The sequence below is a fragment of the Fulmarus glacialis genome, unplaced genomic scaffold (assembly GCF_000690835.1).
Source record: "Fulmarus glacialis isolate BGI_N327 unplaced genomic scaffold, ASM69083v1 scaffold2021, whole genome shotgun sequence".
Taxonomy (NCBI): Eukaryota; Metazoa; Chordata; class Aves; order Procellariiformes; family Procellariidae; genus Fulmarus; species Fulmarus glacialis.
Genome location: NW_009194462.1, coordinates 11,992 through 33,486, shown reverse-complemented (window position 1 = coordinate 33,486; position 21,495 = coordinate 11,992). Strand labels below are relative to the sequence as shown.

The 21,495-nt window shown below is 42.7% G+C and overlaps 1 protein-coding gene across 1 annotated transcript in view; it reads left to right on the top strand.

Moving 5' to 3' along the window:
* LOC104084048 (slit homolog 3 protein-like) overlaps positions 1-21,223 on the top strand; it is a gene marked incomplete at both ends in the record, with an annotated part of 35,561 nt that extends 14,338 nt beyond the window's left edge. Inside the window, 4 exons of the mRNA XM_009587756.1 lie at positions 5,770-5,863; positions 11,382-11,519; positions 18,513-18,753; positions 21,093-21,223. Of these exons, the coding sequence (XP_009586051.1) occupies positions 5,770-5,863; positions 11,382-11,519; positions 18,513-18,753; positions 21,093-21,223 (604 nt within the window). The remainder of the gene's footprint in view (positions 1-5,769; positions 5,864-11,381; positions 11,520-18,512; positions 18,754-21,092) is intronic.
* Between the last annotated feature and the right edge of the window lie 272 nt (positions 21,224-21,495).

Below are 21,495 nucleotides of genomic sequence, written 5' to 3'. Positions count from 1 at the left end.
TAACTGAATTGATCCCTAATAGATTCCAGACAAATCACATAATTGGAAAAAGTCCATATGAAGTAATACAGCTCAAAAATGTAGGGGGTCCAGCAAAATTAGGATCTATTCCAGACACAGTGGTTCTGAGGGATAATGCTATATGCAGGTTACCACCTTGTAAGAGCACTGGAAATTGTCTGGTTTAGTTAATGTTTTACATACTGTGTTGTTGTGGCATGTGTGATGTTGAATATGATCTTTTGCACTTTGGCAGTGCATAGAACTGGAACGTATTCCTCGTTCAAGATTCAGAAATAATGAAATGATCATTATTTCTCTACCCAGATCTTGTTGTTTAATCAGTTATCCCTTTGTTTAACCTCAAGATTAGAGATAATTGCTCCTTAATTCTGAAAAACAAGCCACTTTGGGAATTTCAGTGTGGAGTCTAACTTCAGGTTCCCACTTAATAGGCCAAAACCTGACACGTGAAAACTCAGATGTGAGTTTTTAAAGCATTAACACAGAATAAAAAGCAAAAAAACCCCTTTTAGTTCTTCGCCTACTAAGTGTTGTGGGCAGTGTTCATCAAGCAAGAGTCAACTTCATCAATAATCCAGACAGAGAATTCTGCTACAGTGCATTTCAGGTAATTTCGTTTATGTTTTGGTATCTGACCTGGCAGCTGAGTGCATTTGCTGCTGAAGTATTTTCACGGAGTTTCTCTTTTCTTCATTGCAAGTTGAAATAGTTTGGAAGTAAAAAATTCATTTTTTTATTTTCTAAGATGAGCCTCAAATATTTTCATCAAACATCAACAATATTCCTAAGCGAATTATTTTCTTGGAGGAACATCCTATGTCTGTTCTACCCAGCCATTCTTAGGTTCTGTGTTCTCCTGAAATTTCCAATTGGCACTGACTTCTTTTTAATAACTGAAAAGAGAGAAAGGGAAAACAAAATACAAAAAGCATTTCTTCCGATGCAAGTTGTTAGATATAAAATGAGTAATCTCATATGAGAAAAACAGTACAGTATTTTTTATTAGCAGTAAAGAGAAGAGTTCCATTCTGACTTACCTGGCAAAGTTCAGAAAATTGCGACATACTATTTAACCACTCAAATATATATCTTCTCCCTGTGCAGCCTGTAAAAGTTTGCTCTATGGATAAAGGCCAGGCTTTCTTCATCCTTTCTTCATTGTAAGCACTTTCCTTTTCTCAAGTAATATTGTGAAATTCTTGACAGCATTTTTGCTTTTAGTCTTCCAGGCCCTACAAAAGCTTCTCTCACATTAAGAATGAGAATATTTTCTATGTTTCTTTATCAATTATTTCATGAATACTCTGAATGAGAGAGCAAAGTATCACCCAACTGATATATGAAACAAAAGAAAAATCATCTAACTCATTCGTTGCAAATTGGTGGTCTAGATTGTCTTTTCAGAACTGCAGATAAGTAAGTAAAATACTATTACTGCATCCAATCTCTCTTTTACTGATTAAGGAGAATTAGTGTAACTTGGATCCTGGTTTTAAAAGTCTAATGTGGCATGAAATATATAGCTCTCATGACAGTTCAGAATGGAAAAAAAGAAACATGAATATTAAACTGTGTCTAAAAGTCATCTTTATTGCTCTATTGTTGTTTTGGCTTCGTTCTGAGACGTGTGGAAGGCTACAGAAAAGCCTAAGCGTGTTTCTTGGCAGCTCTTCATAAGCAGTGAGCCCTGTGAAAAGTGAATGTGGAAAGCCCCATGAAATTCATGATTTTGCTGAAAAATTAAAAGCAGGAAAATGTTGCATGAGACAAAAAAAATGTTTTGCTGTGTTTTTTTTGAAAAGCAACGAGCAATGCTGGTGAAGGGGACAAGGGAAGTAGTTTCAAAGGGGCAAAATACCTTTTGTATTGTTCTGGGATTGCCTCTCTCTTTTTTTTTTTTTTTTTTTTTTTTTTTTTTTTTTAAACTGCATGAGACAGCAGCAATGGGAGATCCACCTGTTAGTGTTCCACCTGTCAGTACAACTTGGTTCTAATCTGAAAGTTGCATTTTTTGTGGCAGATCAGACTGCTGCCTTCGTTTGTCTAATGCTTGCTTCTCCTAAACAAGCACTAATTACCAGCACATTACCACCGGCCTTAAGAAGTTTGAAATGCAGTGCCCACACAGCTGAGGATGTGCCTATCTTTACAACGGTACCCTCTTCGGATCATACCTCAGTGCTACAGACCACAGAACATTATTGACCTAATACCTCCGGCTACTATGAAAAGTAAAATCCGATGGCATAAGTGGTTTTCCTCTTGTAAATCTGACATAGTCTTAATCTGTTCTTCACTGGGGTGCGTTGCATGTTGATCTATTCTCTTTGACTTTGATGAAAGAGAGTAAATGTGCCTTGATGAAACAAAAAACATTATTTGGGATTAAAAAATTTGTGTAACTGATTAGAAAAGAAATACAGTTGTCATTTTCCTGTCTTTTATATACGAACTTCAGAAACCCTTGTGTACACAAATTGGAGCTCTGATTTGAGAATACGTAGGAGAGAAGAAAATGGGGAGGTTGGATTATTTTCTACATTTGGGAAAGCATTACACTGAAGTATTCTGTTGTTTTAGCATGATCAAATATCTTCCACAAAGAGAATCAGTGCTGCTAGAAGCTGGCCTAAGATTAATGTCCAGTTTGTTTTTAGGTTCACATAGCGATCCAATGAGAAATTTGGACTAGACTTTTAATTGCTGCACAGAGAAGCAGCCCTGTGTCACTCCAAAAAAAGAGGATCAGATTTTTCCTCTGATACTGACATTAAAGCGGCCAGTGAATGCTCTCTCAGGTCTGAGGGCAAATTTTTTGGCCCAGATATTTTCCGAGTGAATAAAATATGAGAAAGTCTTTGTGTAGCTGGTGCCTTGGGTTTGCTTTTCAGAAAGTGTTTTATTTCCCTGGCATGCTTTCTGCAACATCTAGTGAACATTGGTGGAGCTTGAAATATTGTATCAAGAAGAATTTTCTTCCTGAGATGAGGCTGCTCTAGTTGCAAGGCATTCCCAAGTGAGCTCCCTAATGAGTGATAGATGGGAAAAATAACAGGAAGGATCCTTAAATGTTCCAAGTTTTGCATGAAAAATGATAAATTTTTTTGGATGCTATGTTTGGTACCTAGCCTAGAATTCTCCTACATTTTGATAGTGGTGCCTTCAGAATGACACAGTGAGTCATAATATTTGACATTTGGGGAGATTTTTACTGGATCTCTAAGCACTTGTCAAGACTGTTGAGAAGAATACTTTAAGAAGAATTATGATTTCCTTTGAGAGTTTATGAAACTGTTCTTATTTTTTTAAAGCCTGTTTCCTTTTCTTCAAAACAAAAAAAAAAAAAAGAGAAAGAAATAGAAACTTCAAAGTTATGTATTGACCTTTTTTAGTGAAAGGATAGTTGAAGGCATCTATCCACACTGTATTCAGTTATCAAATGGTCTTCCAAAAATATTTCCAGCTTTAGATCATTGAGTTCTTTTAATGTCACCAGCCAGTTACTTTTTTTTCATGTTTATTTTCACGTAAGATTCATAGCACATGAGGGACATGAGGAATACCAGGACGACAAACTGGCAGTTGTCCAGGCATCGTAGCAAGTTCGGACCTGCTCATGTTCATGTCTGCCCAAAGGCCAAGGGAGTCACTTTGCTTGTTAGTATTTGGGAGGGTTGGTGGGGTGTGGATTTGGGGATTGCTTAGTAAGCAGACCTATCTCCAGTTCTGCCACCTCAAAAATGTGTTAATAGCTGTCCCCAATGACAGCTGTGTTCATATTTGTAAGACTTGAATGTCTCTAGTTGCTTTTGAGGAGTAACAAAGTACAATGGCAAACCTCAAGCCAAACAGAATGATCTTTTTCCCTGATTCCCATGGATTTGCAGCATTCAATTTCATTGGCATGGCCCCCTTCCTGAGCTGGATACATTCATTACATTTGCCCAAGATTTGTCCAGGGCTGTAAAAAGACTTGCTAGTGTTTAATAGTGGTGGCTTCCTGGGACTCCTTGGCTCCAGATGGAATTGGTTGTCTTATTACTGACGCTATGAACAATAAACTGTCCACTGCGGATTGCCATGCCAGACTCCTCCGGTATTGCCAAACCCAGCCCACTAAAAGTCGTGAGGATATGTATGGCACGTGAATACGGGGTTTATGCTGGTAGTACCATCTCTCATGCCTCCAGGGCTTGTATTTTTGCTCCACTTTCTCACTTACGCTTGACAACTCTCAAGAGCAGATATATTAGATATTCTGTGTTTGAAACAACAACAAAAAAATTGAGTAATTTTTGCATAAGCATATTATACTTCCATTCTAATACGAAGAGTCAAATGAAGAGCTATGTAGCTTGTACTGTAGGGAGGCTGGAGATGTGGGAGAAATCACCTGAAGGAATGAGCTGGGGGTGTTAACAACTTAAACCATACCTGTGACCACCAGAGTCATCCTCAAAATTGTGCTCTCGGTCATCCCTGCCAGTTCACAAAACTGATAAAAAAGACGGACAGTTCTGATTTGCATTTTCCATCTGAATTTTGATCTTTGTGGTTTGCTTGGCTTGCGTTTTCAAGTGTTTGTCTCTAGCCACTAGAGCCAGAAATGTAAGGATTTTTGAAAATGGACTTTCTCCCGAGACAGGTGGAGCTGCAGCTTCATGAAAATACTGCTAAAACATTGCCAGCCCACCAGTGCCTCCCACGTTATCCTTTTTCCCACACTATCCACATGGCTTATTGCTCATGTGATGGTACGTATCGTGTATAGGCACACAAAATATGCATAACCTTGAAACCCTGCAGATGTGATCTTCTGATGTAGGTGCGTAGGGGACTTTGGGACTGTAGGTTTTGGGGGGTTCGGTGTTGAGAGTACCTGACCTTTGCTTTTCCTGCAAGGCTTTGGGAGGTGTGGGGTAGGTTTCTGTTGGTTTCTTGGGAAGGCAAAGATTTCTGTGGTCTTTGGCTGGATCTCAAATCCTGGGGTACTGAAGTGTGACCTAATAATTTAGGACTTGGAGAAGGGTGGTATTTAAATAAACTATCTGGTTTTGAACATTCTAGAACTATTAATTATTAAATGTATACAAATCCAGGGAGGTGCATGGCATGTAACACACCATACCTAGAAAGAGCTGAGCTTACATGCGATGGTGTTTTTTTCTGAAAAGACATCGTCTCCTGTGAGCACAATACAGCTAGTACTTTTCTTATAAATAGTGAATGTTTTATAATTGCATGCAGCCCTAAAGCTGGTTCCTATTATTAAGAGTCGCAGAGGTTTTGGGGGGAGGGTTTGTGGGTTGTTGTTCTTTTCCAGAATGATGTCCAATCAGCTTCTTTGGCAGAGTATTAACTACGGCTAAAATATGTTTCAGTGTGAAAATGTTATGGTCTAATGAGCAACTTCGCTTCTGTGTCACTTTCTTGCCTTGATATAAGAGGTTCTGGGTCAGGAACTGCCCATTTGATCCTTAGTCTGTCTCCAAGCGGAGTTTATATGTCAGTACTTTTTATACCAGCCTTTCAAATTCATGCGATAGAAACAGTACAGTCACTATAGGTCAAAGGAGTCCAATTTAATGAAGTCTCACGTGCCCCCACAAGCAATATCGTCGCTTGCTGCTGAACTACTGAGCTGTCTCCATTTAGGGAGATTCGCCATCCCTGAACATCATGGTTGAAACTGCTTCAGGATTGTCCAAGTTGTGTTACAGCCTTACTGCTTTTCTTTTGCCTCAGGTGAGCTGTGTGATGAGGTGATTAACCACTGTGTTCCTGATCTAAATCCGTGCCAACATGAGTCCAAATGTCTTCCCCTTGACAAAGGAACCAGGTAAGCGTATATATTGGTCTCCACACACTGGGCAGATCCATCCAGTGGCTTGACTAGGGTTGAAATGGCAATGAGTTTGGGGTAAAAATCATCAAAATTAATACACGTAGTGCAAGACTATATATACTTCAAACCATGTCACGTTTTAATTTTAATGCAACCATACATACTTTTCTAGCTTTCTGTGGTTTACTTGAAAATAATGGATGTACCCCTAGCGCAGAGAAATTATTCTGGAACAGAGCATGGCAAAGGGAGTACTTCTGGAACAGTTACTGGAAAGTATCTTATCCTGCCTCAGAAACTAAGGACAGTTTCCTTATGTGTTCTTTAGGGCATCCATCAATTCAAGCAGCATAACAGGAGCCTTAACAGATGTAACTCAGCTCTCCTCAGCCCATGCTGACTCAGTGTTTAAAATCCAGTTCCCATTCTAACTACTGAGAAGGGAAAGATAAACTTGTGGCCAGAGCACAAAGCTGCAGGTCAGGAGTTTTCTGTTGTATTCCCACTTCAGCTGTTGTCTTCCGGGATGGCTGGCAGCCTTGGGGTGTACTGGCAAAGGCCAGCCTTGACCGCGGTGGGACTCCTCTCCCCGCACTTCCTCACCTGGGTGGCAGCAGAAAGCAACTGAACTGGATGGCTCTCCCTCGGGAGCCACCTTCTTCCGTTGGCTATAGAGGCGAGCCTCGCGCGGCTCATGTCAGATTTTGTGAAGTCTCCTGTGTTTGCATTTGCGTATTGGGAATGACACTGGCTGTTTCACAGGGGCAAAGTAAAACCTCATGTTTTAAATGGTTTTAAATGGCAACAAACAGTAGTGGAAAATACTTACAAGTAGTTATTTAGGCTCCCCTCAAGGGTTAATGGCCCCTCTGTGAAGAACACTTTTCTAGCAAGCAAGCAAAACATCTGGAGATTTGAGGATTGGGGTGTTTTGAGAGGTGCATAGTAGCGGCGTTCATCACTTGTCTGAACAGGGAATTTCAGAGCAATTTAGCAAATAGAAACAGACAATTGAAAAGTCAAGCTCTATGGAAAGCTTGTCAAGAAAAGATCTTTGAATCAAAGATGTAAGAAAGGAGGACAAATTCAAGAGAGTTCAGTGCAATGTGAGCTGCCTTCTGCACTTTACACTAAGGCTGTTTTCACAGCCGCGATGCAATCCTGGGTGCTCACCGATTCCCTCCTGGGAGGGAGGGTTGGGGTTTTGACGAGGGACGCCCTCACCCAGCACACCCAGCATGTCGCAGGGGAGAGACGGTAGCACTCTTTGGTCTTCCTGGTAACTTGCAGTTGGTGTCAGATTGTGTCCCGTGAAGCAACCGCATGTCAGAATAGTGTAAACTAATACACAGAACATTTCAGGATAGTTCAAAGGAAGTGAACAAAAATTTGAGAGATGCTGGCTATCTAGAGGGCAGCTAAATCTGTGCTAGACAGTCAATCTGTACAACTCAAGCCTTTCTTTTGGGTGAAAAACCTCCAGACAGAAATGCTTCCAACTCTTGAGGAAGATGAAACTGTTAAATGATCAGGACAGTTCCTGAAATGATGCACAGGGACTGGATAAGGAGTTCCGTACTGGTACATAGTCCCCAACGTTCTTTCCAGCTTTCATTCCTAGTTAATCCATCATTCAGCTAATCCAGGAGCTACATCATGTTACGAGGCAAAGGCTTGTAACTCAAATTACCTCATGTTGCTAGCTGTATGAAAGGGTGGAGACAGCTGTGGTCCTGAATGGTTTTACCCTTGCTGGAAGCATTTTCACACCTGCCACCCATATAATTTGAGTAAATAAGACACTTTTTCTTGCTTGCTTGCTAGAAAAGTGTTCTTCACAGTGGGGCCATTAACCCTTGAGGGGAGCCTAAATAACTACTTCTAAGTATTTTCTACTACTGTTTGTTGCGTTATTCTTCCCACTATTCATAGAATGCTACACAAAAATCCAGAATTTCTTTACTTTTTCTGTCCCATTTTGCTTTCTAGCAGGCCAGACTCGAGAGGTGAAGGAGCCTGCCCATCCGTGAACGTAGATTTGTCCAAGTATTGCTTTTTCTTTCATACCTCAGTAGCACCAAACCATCCAGAAATGGCTGAGAGTCCCCAGCAACTTTTGCAGTGATGTGTGGTTGCTGCTGGGTCTCACTGAAAACAACAACCTCCGGTCCTGTGCTGTTGCTGATCCCTTGAGCAGTTTGATCCCCTAACCTGTGATGTGCCGTACATTTAGCACATAATGGTGCAGTGTAATGCCACATGCAGAATGAGTTAGGCTCATGCACCAGTCTTCTGCTCTGCTTCAGAGGCGGGGAATATTAATGGCAGGATGCAGGCTTGTTCCTGAGCTGCCCATCCACTTGTCAGGCTTGTGCCCTGGGCATGTGAGTAGGACACACCAGTGAAGAATATCATAGAATAGATAGCAGCAAGGACACCAGTCAGTCTGTCTGCCCTGCCTTCAGCTCTAGTTGGTCGGCAACTCTGCAGAGGGAGGAAAAGATGACAAAGACAGAAAAAAAAAATAGGAAGCCAAGTTATTTATTGATATGAGGAGGGAAATTCCATTCTGGCCGTGCAATAGAAGCCATGATTCACGGCTTTAATACAATAGACATTCAGTGCATGCAGATGCAAATCCCGTCAGATAGGCCAACATTTTAAATACCACTAGACATGTTTTTAGGCTCTCTCTGATACTGGGAATGTTGCCATCACTGCAAGGCTGTAGCAGAAAACAGGATTTCAACTGTACTGGTGTCAGATGGTCACTGGGAAATGAGATAACTGATCTAATCGCGTAAATTACTCTCTTACCAGGATTTTAAGATGAAAGTTTCTTTGCCTCCTCCTTTACTTCATCATACTTTTACTGATACTCAGTCACTTGCTGGCACCATGTGGGATAGGGATGGAGCTAATGTGCCATCATTCCCTGCGCGGGGAGACCGTGGGTTTCTAGGAGGAGGCTGGGTGAGGCACTCACGTGGCTGAGTTTCTCACCTGCTGCACTCAAGGCATGCATTTTTTGGTAGCTTCAGCCTAGATGTGATACACTAAGAGCACAGAGATGACTGACCCAAACGGAATTCCATGTTTCTAAAGGGAAAGCCAAGCTTGGAAGCAAACTGTGCGCTTGGCTGCAGTAGAGCTCTTTGCTTTCTAAGCTAAAATTGCAGGTGGCTTTCCTCACTTCCAGCCTCCACATCTTTATTGTGCTGTTACTATAGAAGAAGAGTAGCTTTCTGTATGCCAGAAAACAAAACAAAACAAAAATCAACAAAAAATATCATTTAACACAATGAAAAGACTTCTAAAAAAATAACTTCAGGAAAGGAGCATGGTTTTCCATTCACTGTATTGATGTTGGAGCATGGTATAAATATACTTTATTATTCTAAAGCTTGGAATTATTACCTGACAGCTTAAAATGTTGATTTAATGCAGCCTTGCAGAGAAAAGTGGTGGTTCTGTCATTACTGAGATAGCCAATACACATCATAAAATTGATGCATGACAGCCCTGAATAAGGAACTGCACATCGTTCATTATTACATCACTTTATATTAGGACTGCAGGGATCAATAAAAAGCAACAGGATTAAATGCTGCCAATTCCCCCCACAAAGTTTTTTGATTGACATTATTTGCATGCAGGTGTGACTAAAACGTTGCCAAAAAATGTTGCCCGCTTCTTATGGTTTGGGGAAGGAAAGCTTTTTGCTCTGTTTTGTCATCTCCGTTATGTTAATCACAGTATTCCCTGAGGCACCAAAGTGTAAAAAAGCAATTCAGGCGTGCAGAGCTGGAACATCAACCATCCTGTGGCTGCGGAGGGTCGTGATGGGGGCCTCTCCTGTAGGGAGGATGGAGAAAGGAAGTATATGCACCTACAGAATGTTATCCATCTTACAGCCTGCGGGTTAATAGGCTTTGCCCTGTTTCCTCCTTTTTTAGCCAGTCACAAGCCATATTTTGAAATGGAGACTGAAGGTCGCATTCTTCTCAGTGCTTCAGCTAGATGGCTGCTGAAGTCCTGACGCTGTGGCAGCCGTTCACTGGGCATTAGGAAAGGCCCGGCGGTGTGGCCAGCCATTCACTGGTCATTAGCAAACACAGGACCCACCGTTGCACTCTGGCAAGTTTCCCCCAACTTGCTGCCTTGCCCTGATGAGCTAGGGAGAGGCCAGGAGCCAAAACACACTGTCACTCGGACCCAAATTCAGCACAATGACTGCTGCCTGAAGGTGGAAATATCTTTCCTCATCAGCTCCTATGTGTCCTGTTCCTCTGAAGAGGTTTTCCACAAGGAGCCTCCTCCTGCACTTACCCCACCAGGCTGCTGGCAGGGAGGAGGAGGAGGAGGCCAGCAGACTAGGTTGGTGGAGCAGTAGTTTCTTGCCTGATGCCTCCTCGCTTGACTTTGTGATGTCTCTCCTCTTCCAGCTCCCGGTGGCAAGCACGCTGGGTCCAAACAAGGGGCTCCAGCAAGAGCACAGACCTCTCTTTTATTGCTGAAGTTAACTTCCGTTGTTTTGGTTTAAGTGATATGCCTTTTGTTTTCCAGATGTGCAATAACATCCAGCTGGGAGGAGTAAAACGTGTTTTATGGACTAAAGCGTGTTCATGGCTAAACATTGTCTACAGTATAGATTCAAAAAGAGGCTGTTTAGCAGTCCCAAAAGATCTGTTCCAACTCAGAGACTTTGGGATGCATTTTCTATTGTCAGGTTATAAACTTTTGCGAGACTTATAGTAGAAATGCTGATGCAGCCTTCGTACAACAAACTTGAGAATTGAATAAAATAAAATAAAATAAAAAGCCAATGTCTGCAGGTTTGGGTGCATCCCATTGTGTTGCTCCTATAAATGGTGTTACCCCAGAGCAGCAGGTACATACTTCGTCTGCATGTCACCGCGGGAAAGGACAGGCTTCAAAGTAGTTGCAGCAACATTTGCTATGCCTTGCAAATGAATGACAAACAGGTGGGGGTCTCAAAACTGATGGTCTTTAAGTTTGCTGAGTTTTATGGTTTGCTTGCAGATTGCTTCCATTTGGAAGGTGGAACCTTACTGTGCTCTGTGTAGCTGCACAGGGCCAACGTCAGACACTCAGCAGTGTGCACACATTGGCAAAATCATATTCTCAGACATCAGAGCAACTGTCCTTGCAGAATATTGCCCTTTGAGTCTGTAAGGCTAGGGAAGATGTTGTCATCTTTAGCATAATTGAGAGACCACTATATGATCACCCTTCTCCACAGACTTGGCTGAGGAAAAGCAGTAGTATGGTATTGCTTTGCTCGGCTTGAATTTAAGCAGATTGCAGAACCTCAGCTGCAGACAGACAGGAGGGACTTGAGCATTTCTGATGGCAGGAATTGTGCGTGATGTTTCCAAGAATAATTGCTAACACCTTTCCATCTCAAATCAGATTGGTGCTAGGCTGCCTCTCTGTGCCATTGTTGTGAATGTTGAAACAAGCTATTAACAGCGATCTTCTTGTATTTCAGATGTGAGTGCTTGCCGGGTTACAGTGGAAAACACTGTGAAATAGATGATGATGACTGTGTGGGCCATAAGTGTCGTCATGGAGCTGTCTGCGTAGATGCAGTCAATGGCTACACCTGCGTCTGTCCTCAGGGTTTCAGGTACGTGAGAGTCAGCTCCTCCCCCGGACTGTCTTCCGTACATAGTGTTGGGGCACTTTCTTTAATTGCTTTCATCCTCAGAGCTAAGCAGCCTCTAGATATGGTACCGATCTGTTATTTCTACGTGAATGGATGGCTCAGTGCTTCAAATCTTGTAGCTGAAGTAGGTCTTAACGAGTTAACTGAATACAGGGGATTGATGATTCTTGCTTTGAAAACAGCAATTTGCCTTTTGTGCAGTGCTGTGTTAGTTTGCCTGCCTGCCCCAGCCTTTCCTGGTAAAACACTAGGTGATACACTCACATAAATTATATGGAGATAAACTCTGCATGTGCAACAGCAAGCAAAGGATAATAAAATTACATATATGAACCCTCAGACCTGGCTGCAAGAAAACATGGGTGAAGATTTTGTGCCAGTATCTCTGTGCCTGTTGGTGGATGGGCTCAGTATGATTTGGGCTGTAAATTACCAGTCTCTGATTCTGACAGCTGCCAATATATCTGACTCCTGGAAATCTCTCTGTCTGTCAAAGATAAGTGTGCTGCTCCAAATGGATTCACTGATCATTGCCTGAGGCTGGATACTGGCTTCCTTCCAGCTAACCTTTGCTGTGTTTGAAGCATACACATGAGACAAAGGAGGAGTACCTGAAAAGATCAGTCTTCACAAAGCAGAAATTGCATGAACGCTTATAAATCGTTTTCTCTGCTTTGTATCTGCAACTGTTTTCATTCTTCTTGCTTTCATCCTTGCTGGTTTTTGGGTTTTTTTCCCCTCTCAACACACATTTTTATTGCAAAGGAGACAGACTTCCCTGAATAGGCATTGATATATAACATGATGTCAGCCCGTGGTTTCACAGAATCAGACTTGTTATTTACAGGATATCAGATATCGTCTGAATTTCAAATTCATACCCTTTTCTCCATGTTTCATTCTCTGTTTCAGTCCCTTTGATGGCCTTAGGGATCTTGCAAATTAGTGACTGGCAAGGATAACAAGAGGCTGTCCCACAGTGGAACTGTAAATGCTCAACGTTATCTGATTGTTAGAGTTGAGAAATGGGATTGCAAAGCCATATCTGGAGTCAAGGGTAACTTGAGCCTGTCATCAGATGGTAGTGACTGGGAGACTTCTGCTGCAGGTCCTCTCATTTTTAAGGCATGTCAGTACTAGGCAGTGATGAATGTGAGGGTTTTTTTCCCAGGAAGGCAGGGTCACAGTGTTTGGCAGAGAAGCTTTGAGTTGTGACACAGTTGAGCGGAGCAGCAGGGGTAGGTGGAAGACTGGCCTGGGTCCCTTCCTGTGTACTAAGCAGCTCTACTGGCAATTTGGCTTGGCTCATCTCACACCAGGGACTTCAAGAGCAGAACCTGGAAGAGCCCAGCCTGCTCCCTTGCTCAAATGAGGGGGTTTCATTCCACTACAGGTCCTCCAAGAAGAGGAAACATCTTTCTACACAAAGCTCCAAAACTCAGCTACTAGCTTAGACTGCACTTCATAGCCCAAGGTGGACTTGGGTGAGCAAAGAAATAATCCCGCTGCCTGTCAACAGCAGAGCCAGGATTAACTTGAGGTCTCCTGCTTGCTTTCTCTTTTTTTGCACTAGTCCATGCCACCTCCCTAAATCTCCTGTGCAGAATGCAAGGGAGCAAGGGTCTTTTAGGAGAAAAACATCGCAGTGGGCACTAACAGGCTCCCTCTGCCAAGGCAGAGAGCGAGCTGAAGGCCCTTGTGTTCTCCATGCAGAATAGTTCCTGATCTTGTTTGATTTCAGGATTAAAATTCTGCTAACAAAATATGATCTGCTCATTATTCTTTCCATGACTCCAGCCTTTTGTGGTTTAAAGGCCTGCTGCTCTGAAGGGGATTGTGATTTTTTTTTTTTCCCCTCTTCAGTTTGCAATTGCAAAGATGGTGATTGACAAAGTTCAGGCTTCTGATGTTCAGGGTTATAGACTCAACTGTTCACGAAGCGTGCCTCAGGCGCTGGGCTGTGCGGCAAGGAGATAACTTTGCAAGTATTTCAAGGCTGCAAATGTTGATGAAAAGGAGAGAACACAAGGGGTGGTCTGACAAAGGGAACTAGGAGACCTAAGATGATGATTAATAAAGTTTTTTGGCTAAGTATCAGGAATAATTTCCCAGCAGTGAGTTTGCAGAGTGACCTCCCAGTTATCTGGAGCTTATGCTGTTGTAGTAAATGCATAGACCTATAACAATTTTATGGTTGTCACTATGCTGTACATCAAAGCCACTCGGAGTCACACATTAGTAAGGATGTTAAAACTCACATCCTCGCAGGGTTGAACAAATGGCACTCCAATAATTCTTAACAACGTAGGGCCTGACATGCACAGCGATGCACCTCTGATGGCAGCCCCAAAGCGCAGCAGTACCAACGTGTACACACCTGTTTTCCCATCTTAGCATTTCCTATTCGCTGTTCACGTGTAGTTGTGCTCCACGCAGCACCTTTCCTTCTCACTCAGCAACCTTTTGCAATTACAAATACACTTTCTTCCTGAAAAGTTTTCAGTGTTTTCTTCCCAAAATAACATTTGTTTACCCCCTGTAGACGAAAACATTTTTGAGAATTTGTGAACCCCATTGGATAAAATCTAACTTATCAAACATTCCCTCTAGCAATCAGCCTCCCAGTAGTGTTGTCCTGATGAATGTTGCTCCAGTGGGGAAGCACGCATTAAGGCTGCTGGGCTTGATAGAAAGCACTATGCCTCCGTTGTGTGGATGCCTCAGAGTTCCCCACTGGGATAGTTTGCTGCAAGAAACTCAGCAGTGATTATTTAAATAAATGAGATCGTACCAGGCAGAATGGACTTGGCCAAGCTATGCGAGTCAGGCTGTGCTCCATGTTCCACTGCTGGGGAAATAAACAGTATTAATTATTTCTAAAAATACATTTTAAAAAATATTTTAAAATAAAGAAGAAAAGGCCTTGACAGCCACTGTTGCTAATGTATCTTCTAGATGCCAGTAGCAGGGCAGCTGCACTTGTAAAGCCACCCACCAAAAGGGTTTCAGGGCAAGGGAGGGTTGTGCAGGAGCTGTACTGGGAGCTCGGGGAATCTTTCTGAGCAGAACCAAGCACAGACACACTGGCTTCTTGCAACATTTGCTTTCTGTTAGTGGAGGCTGTTGCGGGTCGCATGGATTTTTTATTATTATTATTTTTAACTTCCATGAAATTAGAATTATATACACTGACTTTTCTTCTGCTTTCTAGTTGTCGCTCACAGACAAAACAAAATGATTGGCATTAGGTAGAACAAAGCTAATGGGCTGGGTTAGCAGTGCTTCTTTCTGCTAGTCACCTCTGGAAAACAAATTACACCTGACATCAGGCCAGGGGTGACAGCCATCTGTGGGATCGATCCTAGTTTGATCCCATTGCTGGCTCTCCTGACGTGTTTGCCAGCCAGCTGCAAAGCCCTGCACTGGAGAGAGAGATCACACACTTAATGAAACCAGGCTTTGAACAGGATAGTCCTCCAGTCGGACAGCCCACTTCAGTGCCTGGCTAGCAATGGGGACGTGGCACCGATGTGTCCGGGGATTGTGATCTCTGGCTGGGTCTGACTGCTGTGCTGGTAGGCAGCTACTACAGTAACTACCTTAATTTGGCAAGAATTGCTTTCTGTGTATCTGTCTTCCCATGAGGTTGCTGCTACTTTTTAATATTCCCTTGTTTTCTTGGAAAGGGGAATCCAAACGGTCTCTTGCTGAGTGGTGCTATGCCCCCGAGGTACTGCGCTCACCCTCCAGGAACAGGGTGGCCTGGGGGGCTCTGCCAGGAAGCTGCAGCAAAGGTTCTCGCTCAGGAAGGGAAAGTTTCTTAGTCTATAATTCATAGTTTAGGTGTATTCACAAAGAAGTGTTCCAAAGAACAAATTCACTTTGAGAAACATATCAGGCTGAGCAAAGACAGCTATTTCCCATATGCAGTTACTCCCCCACACCGTACTGCCTGCCGTGCTCCCGTTTCCACTGCTGCCCGCAGCAGGCTGAACACTGTACTGACCCTGTATGTCCCCTCCGAATACTCCTTGGAGCAAAGTAAATGGGGTGTATTGATTGCCAGCAGTATTGCCTGCCAGATTATGCTTTTGAGATACATGTGTCTAAAGGAACAGATTGGCTTGTCCCTATGCAAGATTATGCTATTCTGGTAGAGGACATTTACCATTTGGCTGACGGGGAGTGGTTTGCTCCCCGCTCTGAACCCTTTGCTGATAGTACTAGCAGCCTATGACTGTGCCCACTTACAGCACTGAGTGTCACCCGGGCCGTGAGGGGAGGTGAAGGGTCCCTGTTAACCACAGCTCCCTGCCCATTAGAGAAGTGAGGTAGCGATGGGGTGGGCATGGGGAGGCTGGCTGTGAAACATCACTCCGTCCTTGTGGTGAATAAAGGAAGTTTAGGGCAATGCAATGAGTGTTGAAATGCAGTTTTTCCTGAAAAATACCAAGAGGTGATTCTGGCCGAGAAGGAAACACCCGCATGTTTGTGTACATGAGCACAGCCAAGCCCGAGTGACACTAGGGCCGGAGCGGGACAGTCCCTGCAGGCGCGCACGGGGCAGCGGCGAGAGGCCAGCAGCACTGTGCTTTAGGCCTTGGAAATCCCCAGCAGTGTTTTTCACCCTCCTCACGCTTATTCCTGTGTAATAGATTTTGTTTGCCATACCCACATCACCAGGTACAAGGCCAACACATAGATTTGGGCAAAGTTAGGAAGCCGGTTAGGGTGTTCCATGCTGTATAACGGCTCTGGGGAAAGGAGAGCTTTTCTGGCCTTCTCCCAGGTGCAAATCCCAAATGTTTGTGTCTTTCAAGGCATTCTTCAAGTTTGCCTTTTGTAAAAGGAGTAATGTAAAACGCTGTGTCTCTTCTTCTCTCAGACGTGATAGAAAAGCAGAGCAACTCCATTGCTTTTGATGCAGTTCAGGATTTAGCCCATCCAAATTTTGTTGAGCATTTCCCTCTCTTTGGTGTTCCCCAGAGGCAGACCAGGGAGCGGTGTGTGTTGGGAGAACAGGGGCAGGGAGAGGTTTGGGCTCTCATTCCACACAGCGCTGAAGATAGAGCCGTGATACTCCGTGCGAAATTTCATGTGAGAAAATGTAAAAAGGAAAGCAGACATCTCCATTTCCTTCTGTTACAGAGGCAGCAGGTTCTGGTCTCTGTGGCTATGCAAGATTGGTCTTGAGTGTGTCGTGGCTGTTTTATTTGCTGTTCTTGCACATCTTGTATCGATACCATTTACTGTAGGGTAATGGCTTGGGTTTCTATTCTAATCGTATCTAGGAACATTGCCTAGAAATTCACTGAGCTTCCAAGTCTCACCTGCTTTACTGGAGAGGAGTGAGGTTTTTGGCATTTTTTTGCTTTGTTTTTATAAGAGTGCTATTATTCCACAAAGCGCTCCCTGAACGGCAGGAAATTCCTAGTGGGACAAGTGGGATTTCACTGTTCCAGGACTGGGCTGATGGGTTATTCACTGCATGAATGGGTCTGCCACAATCCTCTCCTGGCAAGCCCTCTGCCCCCATGCTGACAAACGCTGTGTAACACAGAGAGATGGTGCAGGAGCCGGAGCCCACAGCCCTCGCCGCAGCTATCCCCACGGTGTTCCCTGCAGTACAGCCTGACGCGTGCTCCCTGCTCACCAGCTACCAATTTTTCATCATTTTACTGTCTACACATTTTCAAGCAGTCACAGAACTTGGTGCAAAGAGTTTATGTTCTCTCATCAGTACAAAAAGGGTTTGTTGGGTTTGGATAGTGGTTGTAATGAGAAATTTGGGGTATAGGTGCAGGGGCATACTGGGTGCAGCCAGCCAGCCAGCGAGCCTGGCCCAGTCCCTCTGCAGTACCGTTGATCACACAGGCCCAGTGGGTGTACTGGGCAGAGATTTTTCATTTACTTTTTGCAGGTTAGTCTGACACATGACATCACAGTGAAAGATGACTGCAGCTTTTTGCACTTTCTCCCTTTTCCTTGCCCCTTCTATGCCGGTGTCGATCTTTCAGTGTAGCTGAGTTACTCCAGCAAATAACCTGTGAAGCGTGCAGCCGTGCTGGGGGCTGAGCCATCGCTGCTCCTGGGCGATGTGGCCCAAGCCTCAGAGGTTTCTACATGTGGGTTTTGCTCAGCCTCTCGTATAGTTAAGACCGAACCACAGCGCTTTCCTCCAGATCTGAATATGATTCAAGTTCACAAGTAGTCAGATCTGGCATTTGGTTTTCAGTTACCTCTGACTCTGGGAGATCTTCCTTTCCTTTGCATTTTTCTGATCCAGGACATCGCCAACCACAAACTCAGCTAAAATAAAGTTGATGATCCTGATGCTGTTAGAAACAACCAATTTAGGGCAGCTGCCCATCAAATAGTGTGGTATCAGTGCATTGCTTCTGAAACTTTTTAGCAGTTGTCCATCTGTTGATGATACACTGCTGATATCCAGTAAAGCAAGTGAGGAAGCTGTAAAAACCACTAAAAGTAGAGGATTTTCCCCTTGCTTACCAGCAGAGGTAGACTCAAGTCACAAAGCCTCGGCTGGGGATTTTTGGCTGAGGAGTGGTGCAGGGAGAATGGCAGGGAGAGCAGGTGAGGAAATCTCAGGTTTGGGCTTAAATGGCTCCCAGTTTTTGCTGGGAACGTCTGCACGGCACAGTGTGGGATGAAAGCTATTTTAGACAGACTGCTGTACTTTGCGAGTTAAATAAGCAGTGCAAAGTGCAGCACAAATTGCTTTCAGTATTTGAACTGGCTCGTCCAGACCGAGCGTGGGAGTTTCTGTACAGCACTATGCTGTATAGCTTTCACACGGTAAAGCAGGCACATGGTAGCTGAATCTCAGAAACGCTGTACCACAGTAGTAGTATAACATCAGCATCTGAAAGCGTTTCCTTCCTTTAAAAACTGGTGATAATTGAGGCCGCTTCTTCTTTCCTTTACCTTCTACAGTGGACTTTTCTGCGAAACTCCTCCGCCGATGGTTCTGCTCCAGACGAGCCCATGTGATAACTACGAGTGCCAGAATGGGGCCCAGTGCATCGTCGCGCACCATGAGCCCGTCTGCCGCTGCCTCGCTGGCTTCGCTGGGCAGAAGTGCGAGAAGCTCATCACAGTCAACTTTGTTGGGAAGGATTCCTATGTGGAGCTGCCATCAGCCAAAATTCGCCCTCAGGCAAATATCTCCCTCCAGGTATGTCACACAAAACATCCGTTGCCAGCGCAGTGCTCTTCTAAGCAATAATACATATACATGTATGTATTTTTTTATTCTGAAGGAACAGGGTCTATTGGCCAAGATGCTGACAAAGTTAGAGACAACTTGTGAGCCACTTGTCCCCTCTAAAATTATTGAAACATTAAGGAGCAACTAAGGCACCACCTTTGTGGACACTTATCCTGCCTCCAGAATCTCACCACTGTCTTATTCCGAGACTGGCAATGTAACTAGAGATGATTCATCAAACCTCCCTGTCTTCTTACTGATTTACAGCACTGTGTTTCATCCTGTAGAAATTAGTGCTTAACATTAGGAAACTTATTAAAAGAGGCTGCTCTAAATGGCCTTCTCAGACAATATTTTGCTTACTCTTCTACTGTGCACATTCAGTAGATAAAAGGCCTGGGTTTTTGTTATGTCCTGTTGTTACACCTAAACTTGCGGTCTGAGGCTCAAAAGGCAATGGAAAATAGATATTAAAGGCGCCATGCCACTACTGTCATCTTTGTGGTTGTGGATCAAAGGTATTGTGGATACTTAGTCCAATATGATACTTAAGTGATTTGGAAGTTATTTGCATTCACAATCTAGTAGGCATTAAACTGATCTTTTTTTTGTCCCTAATATTCCAAAGTAAATGAGGGAATAATTTCCAGCTTTATACATTTTCTAATGAAGAGATGTGTGGAGCACATATATGACATGACACATTTCTTTCTTAGGCCACTGATTGTTAATCTGGACTATTTCTATGCTAGATTCATCCTGCAAATGAAGCATAACATTTCAAAAGATGTGAGAAGAAAAATCATCCCTGTATGTTTATTTAATTGCATTTATTTTCTCAATTTGAAGAGATTGTATTCCACAGTTGGAAATCATATTCTAGACTTACTTGAAGGAGTTTGGTTGTAATTAAAATACAAATGTCAAGACATGGGAAAAAGGACCGAATTTCCACATTAGGAATAGATTTTTAAAGGGTGGTTCCTGCAAAGTTTATTCTAATGAGAAAATTCCATAATTAATATTTATCTTTTCTTTAATAGCTTGAGTATGCAGCTCATATGAAAATGAAGCTGATTCATATATTTGAAACTCCAGTTTTTCTTCAAAATCCCCTTTTATTTAATATCACAGAAGAGATTCTAAAATATGGGCACTCTAGAATATGGCTCCCAAAGGCTCCAAATACTATATGTCAACTTTAAAGCTGAAACTCTGGACGTTGTCTTCTTAAGTGTACAAAACATGTTACATCAGCCATAGCTTGAAGAATAAAACTCATTATTACAGAAAGCACATGCAGATGACTTTCTCACTTCTTGTTTCCCAGGCTGAATAGTATTCTTGCATCCCGTAATTAATCACTAGTGAATTAAAATTAGAATACAACATTGATTATTAAGAACAGATAGAGGATATCTTATTAAAAAGCGTTCAAGAAAAAAAATCTTTTAAGGGCAAAAGAACAGTATTTAAATATATATAAAAATGCAAACAGATTTTCAAAGGTACTGTTTAGTTTTGGCATTTAACAGCCATTATAAAAAAATAAGCAAGAAATATGTACTGTGAAAATAACAGGCAGGTTGTATCCAAAAATCCCATTTGTCTCTTCTTTTGTTTTTTTTTCTTTTGGACTATAGGGATATTTGAGAGCTGGAGGCTGGAAAAGTGGAGTCCTTGTTTTCTGATTCAGTGTTCAAGATTTATTTTCTTCCTTGATGTACATCAAAGCTAGAGGGACGAGGGCTACTCTATTCTTCCTGACTCTCTAAATGTCCCATTTGAACTCAGCATGAACTTGCTAATAACTCGGATTGAGTGAATAACTCATGGTTATGCTAGGCGTGGGGACAGGTCCTTCTTTCCTTCTTTTTGTTCATAAAAAGTCTGTGAACAGATCAGCGCCTGCTGAAATTTGTTTTCTTGTAATTGTGACACACTCCTACTGCCAGACTTGATTTTCTAAACCTCCACTTCAAGCTGGGGTGGTAGCTGAGAAATAAATTCATGTGTCGCCAAAAATACAGCCATAGTTTATTGACAGGGATCAAATAAATTGCAGCTTTCACCTCCTGAGAACTAGTTCTCATTTGAAACAAGGAAGCCATCCCTTAGTGGGCTGACCTCTTTGTGTATGAGCCCACTCAATGTCACCAATTCCTTTTTGTGTCTCATGGCTCTTGCTCATGTTGGTGCTCATATATATGATTTATTAAATCATGTTTGAATTGCATATATGATTTAGGTTTATTTCTTTTTTAATCATTCTCAAGCAACCTTACCTGGTTATTAATGTTTCACAGGTAGCAACGGACAAGGACAATGGCATCTTATTATACAAAGGAGACAATGATCCTTTGGCTCTGGAGTTGTACCAAGGGCACGTGAGGCTCATCTATGACACGCTGAATTCTCCACCTACCACAGTATACAGGTAAATAGCTAAGCTTTACCAAGACAGTTGATTTCCAAAAAAGATGGAGAGGTAGGATTTGTGCATGGGAGAAGAACCTTTTATTTTACTTCACTGTATCTCTTTTATGTATGTAATTAGATAAGAAAATCACAATAAAGGCTTAGCTAGAGGCTGCATGGTTAAAAATTGACATTTATTGGTAATATCAGTGATACTATGTCCTACTGTGATTGCAGAAAAATGTTGTGTTTTCTCATCTGCTGTAAAGATTTAGTTTCTGGTGAATGTTG